This window comes from Phyllopteryx taeniolatus, chromosome 11 (genome assembly GCF_024500385.1).
Source record: "Phyllopteryx taeniolatus isolate TA_2022b chromosome 11, UOR_Ptae_1.2, whole genome shotgun sequence".
NCBI lineage: Eukaryota > Metazoa > Chordata > Actinopteri > Syngnathiformes > Syngnathidae > Phyllopteryx > Phyllopteryx taeniolatus.
The window spans coordinates 14,323,248-14,337,385 of NC_084512.1; the positions used below are offsets into that span (position 1 = coordinate 14,323,248).

At 43.4% G+C, this 14,138-nt stretch overlaps 1 protein-coding gene across 7 annotated transcripts in view; it reads right to left on the reverse strand.

The window, feature by feature from the left end:
* Nucleotides 1-14,138, reverse strand: part of LOC133485892 (collagen alpha-1(XIX) chain-like) — a 150,872-nt gene that overhangs the window by 90,818 nt on the left and 45,916 nt on the right. For 6 of the 7 annotated variants that reach the window (XM_061790269.1, XM_061790272.1, XM_061790271.1 and 3 more), the window contains 3 exons: nt 8,968-9,003; nt 6,736-6,765; nt 5,274-5,327 (listed from right to left, as the gene is read on the reverse strand). The exons of the other annotated variant lie outside the window; for it this stretch is intronic. In XM_061790269.1, the coding sequence (XP_061646253.1) occupies nt 5,274-5,327; nt 6,736-6,765; nt 8,968-9,003 (120 nt within the window). The remainder of the gene's footprint in view (nt 1-5,273; nt 5,328-6,735; nt 6,766-8,967; nt 9,004-14,138) is intronic. 7 annotated transcript variants of the gene reach the window in all.

Here is a 14,138-nt window from a genome sequence, read left to right on the forward strand (position 1 = left end):
ATTAACTTCCAGTCACCAGCATTACAAAGTGTGAGAGCGATTACCGTATTTTCACAACCATAGGGTGCACCGTATTAAAAGGCGCAGTTTCAGTTACGGGGTCTAGTTCTGTATTTAACACATACATAAGGCGCACCGTATTATTGAGTGCAGGCATGGTAAAACATACGCTAGCTTAAAACATACGGTAGCATGCCATCCATCCATCCATTTTCTACTGCTTATCAGAGGTTGGGTCGCCCAGACTTCCCTCTCCCCAGCCACTTCATCCAGCTCTTCCGGGGGGATCCTGCGGCGTTCCCATGACAGCTGAAGGACGTAGTCTCTCCAGTGTGTCCTGGGTCGTCCCTGTGGTCTCCTTCCGGGGACATGCATGGAACACCTCACCAGGGAGGCGTCCGGGAGGCGTCCGGGAGGCATCCGAATCAGATGCCCCAGCCACCCCATCTGGCTCCTCTCGATGTGGAGGAGCAGCGACTCTACTCTGAGATCCTCCCGGATGACCGAGCTTGTCACCCTATCTCTAAAGGAGAGCCCGGACACCCTGCGGAGGAAACTCATTTTGGCCGCTTGTATCCGGGATCTTGTTCTTTTGGTTCCGACCCACAGCTCGTGACCATAGGTGAGGGTAGGAACGCAGATCGACCGGTAAATTGAGAGCTTCGCCTTTCTGCATAGCTCCTTCTTTACCACAACGGACCGATACAAAGTCCGCATCACTGCAGACGCTGCACCGATCCGCCTGTCGATTTCCCATTCCATTCTTCCCTCACTCGTGAACAAGACCCCAAGATATTTGAACTCCTCCACTTGGGGCAGGATCTCATGCACACTATAACAATGTTTTTACAAAGGCAGCGGTAGCAAAACTTGGTTTTTCACAGCGGCTGTGAGATCACAGATCAACAGGGACGGTGATGCGTGGAAAAAAACATCCGGTCTCTTTACTCACACCTCACTCAGCCACTCCCTCATTTTCTCCTCGTCCATCCAGCCCTTTTGATTTGCCTTAATGATGACTTCGGCTGGAAACCTTTCTTTAGGCAGCGCCTTCCTCTTAAAAATCACTACGATCAAGCACAACAGTAAAAGCCGACTTCTCGTGCCCCGTTGTGCTCGATTCCCATGATCCTCCGCGTAACTGACAGCTTGCATTTTAAACTGTGCTTCGTAAACGTGTCTCTTCGTAGTTGCCATTTTCGGGGGTCCATAGCCAAACCGATGTTGTTTTGCACAATGCACACCCCAGCACTATATACCTACTGGGGGCGTGCCTTTAGCGTCCTCCTTCATGCGCACCCTTCCCCCTTTACGTTCGCATGCTGTCCTCAGTCACGTCCACCTTTCCTCTATATAAGCAGCGTGTCGGCAGGAAATGCTCCCAGTCAGTCAAGTGGAGCGCTCATCAAAGTCACACATAAGGCGCGCCGCATTATAAGCCACCCTGAACATTTTGGAGAAAATTTAAGACTTTTAAGTGCGCCTTATGGTCGTGAAAATACGGTACAACTGCTCCCCATTCACAACTGAGACCTTGTAACACCAATGAGTCACATGACACTTGGGAGGGAAAATGGCTAATTGTGCGCAATTTGGACATTTTTACTTTGGGGTGAACTCACTTATGTGGCCAGGGGTATGAATATTAATGGCTATGTGCTTCGTAATTTTGAGGGGACAGTACATTTACATTGTTGTACAAGTTGTACACGGACTACTTCAGTTTCATTTTTTCAATGTTGTCCTCCATCCATCCATCAATTTTCTTTACTGCTTCTCCTCACTAGGGTCGCGGGCTGCTGAAGCCTATCCCAGCTATCTTCGGGTGGGAGGCAAGGTACACCCTGAACTGGTCGCCAGCCAATCGGTACATATAAACAAACAACCATTAGCGTACAAATACACACCTATGGGCAATTTAGAGTCTTCAATCAATCTACCATGCATGTTTTTAAGATTTGGGAGGAAACCGGAGTGCCGGGAAAAAACCCACCCAGGCACGGGAAGAACATGCAAACTCCACACAGGCAGGGCCCCAGAACTGTGAGGCAGATTTGCTAACCAGTCTTCCACTGTGCCGGCCAATGTTGTCCTATTAAAAAAATATATAACTGTGTCAGGAGTGTACTCACTGATACTCGAAGTGAGATGCCCCTGAAAATGTGAAAATCTTTTAGGGCACTTAAACCAGTTGATCCCAATTATTTAGCCACCTTTTATCAGATTTCATTTTAAATAAACTAGGAATTTATGTTTGCAAACAATTTAACCCATGAAACATCCTTCAATTTTTGATGATACTGTATATTGAGTCCCCTCCTTGAGCCGTCACCTTATCGTGGTGGAGGGGTTTGTTTATCCCAATGATCCTAGGAGCTAAGTTGTCTCGGGCTTCACGCCCCTGGTAGGGTCACCCATGGCAAACAGGTCCTAGGTGAGGGACCACAAAGAACAGCTCCAAAACCCCTATGATGAATACAATAAATGGAAATAGGTTTCTCTTGCCAGGACGCAGGTAATCCGGGGCCACCCTCTATAGGCAGGCCTGGAGGTGGGGCTTGAAGGCGAGTGCCTGGTGGCTGGACCTGCACCCATGGGGCCCGGCCTGGCACAGCCCAAAAGGGTAACATGGGTCCCCCTTCCCATGGGCTCACCCTCTGTGGGAGGGGCTATAAGGGTCGGGTGCAGTGTGAGCTGGGCGGTGGCCGAAGACATGAACTTTGGCAATCTGATCCCCGGCTACAGAAACTGGCTCTAGGGACGTGGAATGTCACCTCTCTGGCAGGGAAGGAGCCCGAGCTGGTGTATGAAGTTGAGAAGTTCCAACTAGATATAGTCTGGCTTGCCTTCACGCAGGGCTTGGGCTCTGGTACCAGTCCTCTTGAGAGGGGTTGGACTCACTTCCACTCTGGAGTTGCCCACGGTGAGAGGCGCTGAGCAGGTGTGGGTATACTTATTGTCACCCCGGCTCGGCGCCTATACGTTGGGGTTCACTCCGGAGGATGAGAGGGTAGCCTCAATTAATCAATGAGCCCCAATACATTGGCCACCAGCTGTCTGACGTCAATCAAAATCAATACTTTTTTTGATTTCATGTAAAGGTATAATTATTCATTCTAACCTTTGTTTGTATTTGTATGGCATATACTAATTTGACCTCAGCAATATGATCCACAACATGAGGACACATATACTACAGAGTATATAATTATTTAGCAAAAATGTAGCCAATGATCTCTGAAGTTGGAACACTAGTTGAGATTTGCAATTGGCAGAAATCTCACAAATCCCCCACAGGCCAAATTCTATGTACGGTATAATCGCTTTGAGGAAACTACACAAACAATATTTGAAATAATTAAAACTAGCAATTATGCTACATCAAAAGTGAAAAAAATTACTCTCAATCAAAAGGGGTAAAGTGGTTCATTAAAATACTTCATTTGGTTAGTCTTGACTAACTGCCTCAAAACCCACAGCAAATTGTATTGACCACAAACACTCACAGTGGAAACAGATTCAGTGCCCTCATGTGTTTAGCTATTGAGAGATAACACAGCTGATGAAAGCTCATAAATTCTTAATACTGTTGGAACACATTTGGGGTGAAAACAGAAGGCTGGCATTCTTGAGATACTTGTGTCCAGATGTCTCAAAGCTTATGCATCAGTTTGGCTTTTTCTTAATCTGGAAACATTTGCCTGGCCTACTTAATTTTGCTGAATCCCGCCACATATTCCACATTTTACTTGAAATAAAGCCAACTGTTTAATGTGGTTTTGTCCATTCTCTGTAAACAACAATCCTTAAGTGTCTATTTTGGGGACAGCAGCAGAGGTATTCATGCCAAGTCAATGGCACTGCAGACAAAAGGACGTCACCTGTCCTTGGAGGGTGCATGTCAGCTGGGATGTCGAGGAATAATAACATTCCTGCTGTCAGGGAAACGTTCAGCCCAGTGTGACGTCGTTATATAACATGACATCACCATAACTTAATTTCAATTACTTTGTATCACCAGTGGCTTTTGTAGATTAAAAAAATGGTAGGACACTAGGCACTTAAGGTTGGCTACATACCAATAGAACTATACTACTGTACTCCATCTGACTGTATGTCCTTTTAAAAATGTAATTTATCATCCAAAGACACTGTTCTAAAGTACATCACCCTACAGGATTTATCCAAAAAAACAAATTGAAACAAAATCTTGCAGCGGTAGATGAAATGAATTTTCAGACATCCAGAGCGGATAAGGCATTTGTGCCCCCTAACCTGTCTAGTATTGAGTCTTTATTACCCTTTGGAGCCACTCTAATTCTTGTGAATGCTCAGCAATGTCAAAGTGACCCAAAACAAGTCTGAGTTGGTGTGCTTTACAAGCCACATCACATTTGTCGCATTACACACACACATATGCAGGTGTATTCTAAGAAGGAAATTATCACCGTAGGTAGGGGGGTGCAGACCCTGTAAAGGTGACATTGCAACTTTTAAACAAATTATTTTTTTCTTAAGACTTTTCCTCTTTTGAAATGCCCAACTGACAGATTTTGCACCTGGGATGACCGCCCTCCTTTAAACTCATCACTGCTCAGTTTGTTTTTTTCTGATCATGTCAAACTTTTGCAAGGACACTTGCTGGAATTCATATGCCTCATATAAAAGTGACATATAAAATGCCTATGGAGAGACAGCTGTCAGAAAAATTATGTTAGACATAAAAGCTACAGTATAAGTGTATCTATATCAAATCCTAAAATGACTCTGTAAAGTATGAAATACAAACTCAAAATGGGGCATATTTTGATCTGGTGGGGCAATGACTCACAACTTAATCAATTATTTGTATTAAATATAAAATAGAGCTTTAAAATAAAGAAAAAATATTCCTAAATTACCATAATAGGACTGGACTCAAATTTGACAAATCGTCACCTCTGGACTGTCCCAAAACTAAAAACTGTCCACCAAAGTGACCCAGTGACTCATACAGCATGTGCTGCCATTTATGCTGTGACTGTCTGCTACCCCTCAGTCATGTAGACTTTTCATTCATAGTCATATAGCCTGTGTTTACTGCTGTCTGTTTTATTATTATTATTGTGTGACCATTGCAACACACGTCATCTTCCGTGCCCACTAAATAAAGACAACTCAGCTGCTGTTTGGCAGTTTGGCCACACAGGTCCTAGCCCCGCCCCCTCAAAAAAAAAAAATTGTTACAGTATGAGCCCAGCCATACAACTGATGGACTGTTTTTGTTTTCTCACCCTTTTGCCCTCCTTGCCTGCTTCCCCTGATTGGCCAGGCACCCCATCCAATCCCTGAGGAGAAAACATGGATTAAAGTGAATAAGAACATACATTGCTTGTTGTAAAAAAAGGAATGCAGAAAGACAATTTAGAGGCCAATGGACAGCTAGTGGGAATGTCTGATTTCATTAAAATACAGTGTGTAAAAAATGGAACTCTGCACCAGTTTTTAAAGTGAGCTCCAATTGCAATGACATGTGAGTTTATATGATCTCTTTCGACTTGAGTAACATAACAATAAGATACAATTTTCGATAATCATTTCCAGATTTATATATTTTTCCAAAACATAATTGCAACATAGGCCACCATTGTTTTTTCGTCGCAGTGCATTCTGGGTAGTGACGTCAAATGGGGATGTGCCCGACGCCCGAAATTTATTGCAGTAGCCACAGTAGCAGCCCCTGGCAGCGATGAACGCTGTTCAGCCATTTCAGTTGGTGCCAGAGGGTGGTCAGGGAAATGAGGAGAGAGGAAGAAACAAGAAATGAGGATGAAGATGACAAGTGTGAAGAAACTCAAGTTGGTCATATTCAGTGATGTATTTGTAGCTTTTGGTGGGCTGATTAAGGTACGCGGCCAGCGCCTCCTGTCTTTCGCATCTTTTTTCTCTTGTCACATGTAGCTGTTTAGGCTCCTTGTGAGGAAAGAATAAAAGGAAAGAATGTGGGCTGAAGTGACGACAACACAGCCGCGCATCTTTCGGTACCGCAACTCTTCCGACCGTATCCTCGCACCGTTTCCTCAACCTTCTCTCTTTGGGAAAGCTATGAATGCTTAACTCCTTTTTTGCATTCCGTCCTTATTGGAAACTGCATCCAAAAGCGGCGCAGTATGGCATTTTTAACTCTTTTCGCTGACGATAAAAGTTGTTCGCAAGTGACTAACTTAGCTCTGCAGAGAGCAGCAACGTAACAATTTTGCAACAGCCATTCTACGTCATCATTCCCAGAATGATTCGGGCGGCGACAGTATATTAAATATTGGTCTAAACAAAATGTTTTTTTTTTAACTTATAGGAATAAATTATAAATATATACCACTGTATTTCAGTAGTAGAGGTCATTAGTTGTAAAATTAAATGTATTTGTCATTTCAATCAGAGCTTACTTTAAAAGACTTCAACTGCACTTTTTTGCATTTCCATCCTTGGTTGACCCATAACTTATTTTCAAATGTTTCACAGATCCAATTTGTCTATTAAAATGAATTACTTTGCTTGATTGCTGGAGAAGACGGTATGTGTATGAGTATTCTGTTTCATTAGATATGTGATGTTTAATCAGTTACATTCTCTCCTTAAAAAAAAAAAAAAAAAAAAATGAAAAATGTGTTAAGAGAAACAAAAAATAAATTCATATATTAACATTTTTCATTGAAACCATCATGCTTTGCTATTTCCTGAAAAAAAGCCAATTACCTGATGTCCTTTGGGGCAATCTTTGCCAGCCTAACAGTCAAACAAAACAAAACAAGGCACTCATTATGATTACATAGCTAACATTTGCGTACACTACACAGACAAAATACTGGGACACTTGGTTGTTACACTTAAAGGAAGTGGAAATGGAAGTAATAATGTAGTATCTTACACACTAATGGTAAGACAGAACAAGTGTGCTTCATTAATAAATGTGTCTTAATTGTACATATATGATAAAACAAGCGGCACGGTGGACGACTGGTTAGAGCGTCAGCCTCAGAGTTCTGAGGGCCCGGAGGGTTCAATCCCCGGCCCCACCTGTGTGGAGTTTGTATGTTCTCCCCGTGCCTGCGTGGGTTTTCTCCGGGTACTCCGGTTTCCTCCCACATCCCAAAAACATGCATGAATTGGAGACTATAAATTGCCCGTAGGCATGACTGTGAGTGCGAATGGTTGTTTGTTCCTATGTGCCCTGCGATTGGCTGGCAACCAGTTCAGGGTGTACCCCGCCTCCTGCCCGATGACAGCTGGGATAGGCTCCAGCACGCCCGCGACCCTAGTGAGGAGAAGCGGCTCAGAAAATGGATGGATGGATGGATGATAAAACAAAAGTTGAAAGCCATACTAAGGCAAAACAATTGGTAACAATGCAATTAGCCTTAGCCTCCATGACGCTGGGAGAAGTGGGAGCATGGTTAATACAAGTCCCCAGACAGCCTGATGCCCACAACCCGGAAAAAGAAGACATGCGTTCATCATCAGCAGGGCCACAAAATGGACACAAGGCCAAACAGAACATCTCAGCTTTCAAATACAAGCCAAAGGATTGGTGTCACGTTTCAATTGGCATCCAAGAGTCAAAAGCTGTTGACTTTTCTTGGAAACAGCTGCAGAAATTGACGCTTCCAGCACATGTCCTCCGAATCAGTCAGAGGCCTTGTTCAGAGTTGGAAAGTGAACAAGATGACTAACAGCTTCAAGACACTTGAGGCTACAAGCTTTAAGACAGTCAGTCACAGCTTTGTCCCATGTCACACAGAATAAAACACACTGTATATACCTAAGTGTCCCTGCAATGCCATTTAGTAATAAATGAATTAATTCATTCAACATGTGTACAATGGTGCATTTGTTGATGCTTTGTTTTTTTTTTTAATGCTTGCATACACAGTATATAACTTTGTTAAAGCCACCTGTCAGAGATATTTTTTTCTGTTTTCAAAAGTGGAAAATCTATTCTCTTAGCTGACCTTTCAGAATCCGAATGTGAAGTATACAACTTATTTCGATTTCCGAAAATTTTCTTAAACATACGTCCGAAGTTTTTGACTTCGCACAGAACTTCTGTTATGCATAATCAACACAGCACAAGTTAGCACAATATTAGCAACAAGCAATATAACATGTAACTTGGCAGGAGAAGAGCTACAAATATGGACATGAGCTAATAATTGCTAACAGGAGGGTGAAAAGTTATTCTGAGGGCCCATGAATGACAGGGGCCCTAGATAACCGTCTTTTCAGTTTGTGGCATTGCAGTGGTTGGGCCCAGAGTGATATTTTTTCTCAGGACCCCAAATTGGTGGGCGCACTCCTGCTCTCTCGCTAAATAGTCTGCGTTATCTAAATAAAAGAACCATTGAACATACTAAAGTTTTAAATCCCAAATTGACCTACCACCACTTTTTCAATAATTATGTCTTAAACTTCGCTCAAACAATAATTAGTAAAAAGAGTTGCTCCCGAAAAACGCGGGGGAAAATACACATGCGCTATTGTGCAGTACATTCTGGGATGTAATATTAGCAGCAGGTGTGTTAGACAGATTTATGAGAAATGTGCAGTACCAAAAACACCCATGTTGATGCTGTAAATGATTAGTAGCTTAAACTGTCTTCATCTCATGGTTAAAAACATAAAGAATAAATTATGAGATGACCCATTGTGTATTTCTTCCCAGGTGGCAGACCTCAGGCTGAAGTGGATTACAGGTAGTTAAAATTTATCAAACTTCATTCCCATTCTAAAATTGGGAGATTTCCCCCTAGCAATAGCATAGGAACGGCTGGCCATTATAACTACAAGAAGTAAAAATACAAGAAAATATGCAGTTGATCCCCTTTTATCTATAACAGCTTCTACTCATCGAGGAAGTCTTTCATCGGTTTCAGATTTTGTAAAAAAAAAAAAAAAACATCATGAGATGGAAGTACTGTATTGTGAACTTACAGGCAGCCCTGGAGCTCCAGGCAGACCAACATCACCCTGTGAACCAAGACAATAATAATTCATAAAATTTCAGTCAATGACAAATTAAACATGGCAATGGCATATGGGACCATATGGGACCTCATTACGCTTTTATACATTAAACTATAATATCTGTTATCAAACTGTAACGTCAGCTGGAATACAATTGGAGTAATAGCTCAAGGAATGCACAATAGGAAAGCCCGCTGACTGGTATTTACTATGTGTGGTAAGATGAAGCCTGTCAAAAAGACTTTTACACAGTCGGACAGAACCGGTTGGCTTGTGCCATTAAACGTGACAGTTTAAAACAAATAAAGTGGTACTTTAGAGTGTGAAAGCTTTGCTGCATTATCAATGGACAGTTATGATAGTGTCACTGACATGGAGGTGGTTGTGGAAAAATCTTTTGACAGCAGCACAACAAAATATAATCCTTATTTGGCAAGGCCGAAAACCAACATAGAATGCCCGTGACCTTCGATCCCTCAGGCGGCCCTGCATCAAAAACCGACGTCAATGTGTAAAGGATATCACCACATGGGCTCAGGAACACTTCAGAAAACCAATGTCAGTAAATACAGTTCAGCGCTACATCCGTAAGTGCAACTTGAAACTCTACAATGCAAAGCAAAAGCCATTTATCAACAACACCCAGAAACGCCGCCGGCTTCTCTGGGCCCGAGCTCATCTAAGATGGACATGATGCAAGGTGGAGAAGTGTTCTGTGGTCCGACAAGTACACATTTCAAATTGTTTTTGGAAATTGTGGACGTCGTGTCCTCCGGGCCAAAGAGGAAAAGAACCATCCGGACTGTTATAGACGCATGGTATGGGGCCGTGTTAGTGCCAATGGCATGGGTAACTTACACATCTGTGAAGGCACCATTAATGCTGAAAGGTACATACAGGTTTTGGAGAAACATATGCTGCCATCCAAGCAACGTCTTTTTCATGGACGCCCCTGCTTATTTCAGCAAGACAACGCCAAACCACATTCTGCACGTGTTACAACAGCGTGGCTTCGTAGTAAAAGAGTGCGGGTACTAGACTGGCCTGCCTGCAGTCCAGAACTGTCTCCCATTGAAAATGTGTTGCGCATTATGAAGCGTAAAATACGACAACGGAGACCCCGGACTGTTGAACAGCTAAAGCTGTACATCAAGCAAGAATGGGAAATAATTCCACCTACAAAGCTTCAACAATTAGTGTCCTCAGTTCCCAAACGTTTATTGAATGTTGTTAAAAGAAAAGGTGATGTAACACAGTGGTAAACATGACCCTGTCCCAGCTTTTTTGGAACGTGTTGCAGCCATAAAATTCTAAGTTAATGATTATTTGCTAAAAACAATGAAGTTTATTAGTTTGAACATTAAATATCTTGTCTTTGTAGTGTATTCAATGAAATATAGGTCAAACATGATTTGCAAATCATTGTATTCTGTTTTTATTTATGTTTAACACAACGTCCCAGCGCCATTGAAATTGGGCTCGTACATCACTGTCCACTTTTTCTCTTTCAACACAAGTCCAAATGTGCTTCAAAACACCCTGAACAAAATTGTTTGGCTCTCAGAAAGACTGAAAGATGCAATTGTGCTTGTAGTTTATATCCACGTGTTATTCTAAGTCACATCTGAAAAAATACTTTCTATGGACCATTCAAGGGGCCGATCATTACGTCATGCTTCCAAATCTGCCTCTTTTTGAGAGCTTTACTTGATAATAAAAAAGTTCAACCTCTCCCAATTCCACATCTGTAAAGTATGATAGGACCCTCCAGGGTTCTCTGTTTAAAGAAACTCACCAACCCAATTATAACTTCAAGGTGTGCAGACATGGCATCGCAAATTGCATGTGTGGTGAGCTCTCCCACAATAAAATAGTATAAGTGAGGAAAAATAATTAGAAAATAAATAAATAAATAAATGAAAACAGGATATATGGTAACTTATCAAATAACATGCATGGGACTACATTAACGACAGGGGAAATTTTGCTGCAAACGCTGCATTGTGCTGCACACAGTTGAACGCTGTACGTTTCGCATACAATTTTTATTTCTATTTTTTTGCTTTTTATCAAATGTTGCTTACTGATAGCATACGCTTTGGTGTTGACAAAAGAATAACCCTCATGAAAATCGATTGAGAAATGAGCAAGTTACGACTAATTTCAGTGTCAGTATCAGGCATGAAATGAGAGAGACAGCTTGGATGGAGAGCGATGGATGAGCCTTGACGCCTATTGACAGGGTAAATTGTCAGCAAGCCTTGTTAGGTGTGTCACATTCAGGCCAGTAAATGCAAGTCTCTTAAATAAGTTAGGAAAGAGGAAGGGGGTAAAAGAGAAATGGGTAGTGTGAGAAGGGCTGCAAAAAACCCCTCTGACACGGGGTCCGAAGCCGTCCTCTCCCAGCGGCACCCAGTTTCCCAAAAACTTCATCCCTGTGACTTTTTTTCCTTTCGCCTGTCTACATCCGAACGGAATTATGACGTGGGGAACCGAGACCTGCTAGCCATCGTCTGGGCCCTGCAGGAGTGGAGGCACTGGTTGATGGGACCGGTACACCCTTTATTATATGGACTGACCACAAAAAGCTGGTTTATATCCGTTCCGCCAAGTGGCTTAATCCCCAGCAAGCTCGCTGGTCTTTTTTTTCTCAGTCGGTTCAATTTCTGCCTCTCCTTCCGCCCTGGTTCACGCAATTGCAAGACTAATGTCCTCTCCCGTATGTATGCACCCCCCACCCCAGCCCAACTGAACCAGAACCCATCCTCCATTTCTCATGCGTCGTTGGAGCAGCCACTTGGAAGATTGAACGACTGGTTAAAGAGGCTCAGGAGACTCACCCAGATCCCTAGACCGGACCTCCTAACCAGCTGCTTCTACCCGATTCCGCACGCTCTGACGACCTTCAGTGGGCCCACAACCCCAAGCTCACCTGTTATCCCGGCATCACCCGCACCATCCATTTCATCCAGCAACACTTCTGGTGGCCCAGCCTTGCCAAGGACCCCCGAGAGTTTGTCCAAGCCTGCTTCGTCTGTGCAAGAGGTAAAGCATCAACCCCCAGCTGGTCTGCTGCGCCCCTTTCCCATTCCAAGCTGCCCTTGGTCCCACATCTCCTCTCTTGTCCTCCACGTGTTCCGACTTCATGGTATCCCTGTTGACATTGTATCGGACCGAGGTCCTCAGTTCTCTTCCCAGGTCTTGAAAAAGTTCTGTAAGGCGGTTGGCACAGCAGCCAGGTTGTGTTCTAGTTACCGCTCCCAAACCAACGGCCAGACAAAGCATGCAAATCAAAACCTGGAATCCGCTCTTCGCCGCGTCGCTGCTCGCCATCCTGCCTACTGGTGCACCTTCCTACCGTGGGTAGAATATGCCCACAACTCCCTCACCAGCTCCACCACAGGTATGACTCCCTTCATGGCATGTTATGGCTTCCAACCTCCTTTGTTTAAGGACCGGGAGCATACAGTGGGGGTTCCTGCGGTGAGGGAGCATCTCCAACGGGTCCAGTCTGTCTGGAAGGACGTCAAGGCTGCTCTAACTCGGTCTACGGAGAAAAATAAGCAGCTGGCGGATCCTCATCGATCCCCTAAACCGGAATACAAGGTGGGTCAGATGGTTTGGCTCTCCTCCTCTCACCTCACACTCCAAACGGAATCCTGTAAGTTCGCTCCTCGCTACATTGGTCCATTTCCTATCACCAAACTCATCAATGCCACCTCTGTTAAGTTAAAACTCTCCCAATCCCTCAAGATCCATCCAACATTCCACGTGTTTCTGCTTAAACCGTCCTGCGGCAGTTCCAATCCAATCCAACTCACATCCGACTTCGCATCGTGACACTAAGCACTTAACTGTGGTAATGTGACATGCTGCAGCTAATGTCTTTGTGAAGTTATTAGTCGATGTGGTAGAAATAAAAGAGCATTGGGGTTCAAGGCTCAATTTGATAACGAGCACGTTAACAACTCTGGATTCAGTCAATTACAGGAGGGAATTTGATTAATCGGAATTTGCCACCCTTTCCGTAATGAGCAGCCCTGCTCTCATTATTGTATTAAGAAGGTCTGGTAATATGAACACAATATCTTGTTTTTGGTATTCTTTAAGAGTCGTTATGTTGTTGAGACTAAAATACTTTGGGGGCTGACAGTGATTCCCAAACATAGATCTGTGAGCTGAAAACAAATTAAAACCATTAACAAATAAAAACTTGCTGATACAATGTCATAAGAACAATGTTTAATCAAATTTTAAAGCTACAATATGCACAAATGTAATTATTACATACGCTTTAGATCATCTGAGGCTATGATTTCTTGAGAACAGCATCTCCGTAATTGCAATATGGGATCACCTACTTTAGTAGCCTATGGGTGCTCAACCATTTTTTGCACCACAGACCTCCATCCATCCATCCATTTTCTGAGCCGCTTCTCCTCACTAGGGTCGCGGGCGTGCTGGAACCTATCCCAGCTATCATCGGGCAGGAGGCAGGGTACACCCTGAACTAGTTGCCAGCCAATCACATACAAACAAAGAAGCATTTGCACTCACATTCACACTTACGGGCAATTTAGAGTCTTCAATTAACCTAGCATGCATGTTTTTGGAATGTGGGAGGAAACCGGAGTTCCCGGAGAAAACCCACGCAGGCACGAGGAGAACATGCAAACTTCACACAGGCGTGGATGGGATTTGAACCCCTGTCCTCAGAACTGTGACGCATATGTGCTAACCAGTCGTCCACCGTGCCGCCGCACCACAGACCTGTTTCATGTAAAGAAATTTTGATGGACTGGCACAAAAAAAATAAAAACAATTACAAATCGCTATACAATTATCCACTATGTCATACTATTATGCTGAATGCAGTTCTTGTAATTAGTGGAAGCCCCGTGCTGGTTTCTCTTTAATGGGACGGTCCCATCTTGGGGAAATCTTTTTTCTTTCAAAAAACTCGAAAGGCTTGTCTTTCCTACTTGGGCTCCGTGTGCCAAAGCAGTTTTGAAGTTTTTATAGCTTCTTTTGTGAGACTGTTGCGACATATTATGCGGGGCTGTTTTTGGTTCATATCAATTAATCTGTACCTTCAGTAGGACTGCAGATATTGTATTGTATTGCTGATATTGTCTGAT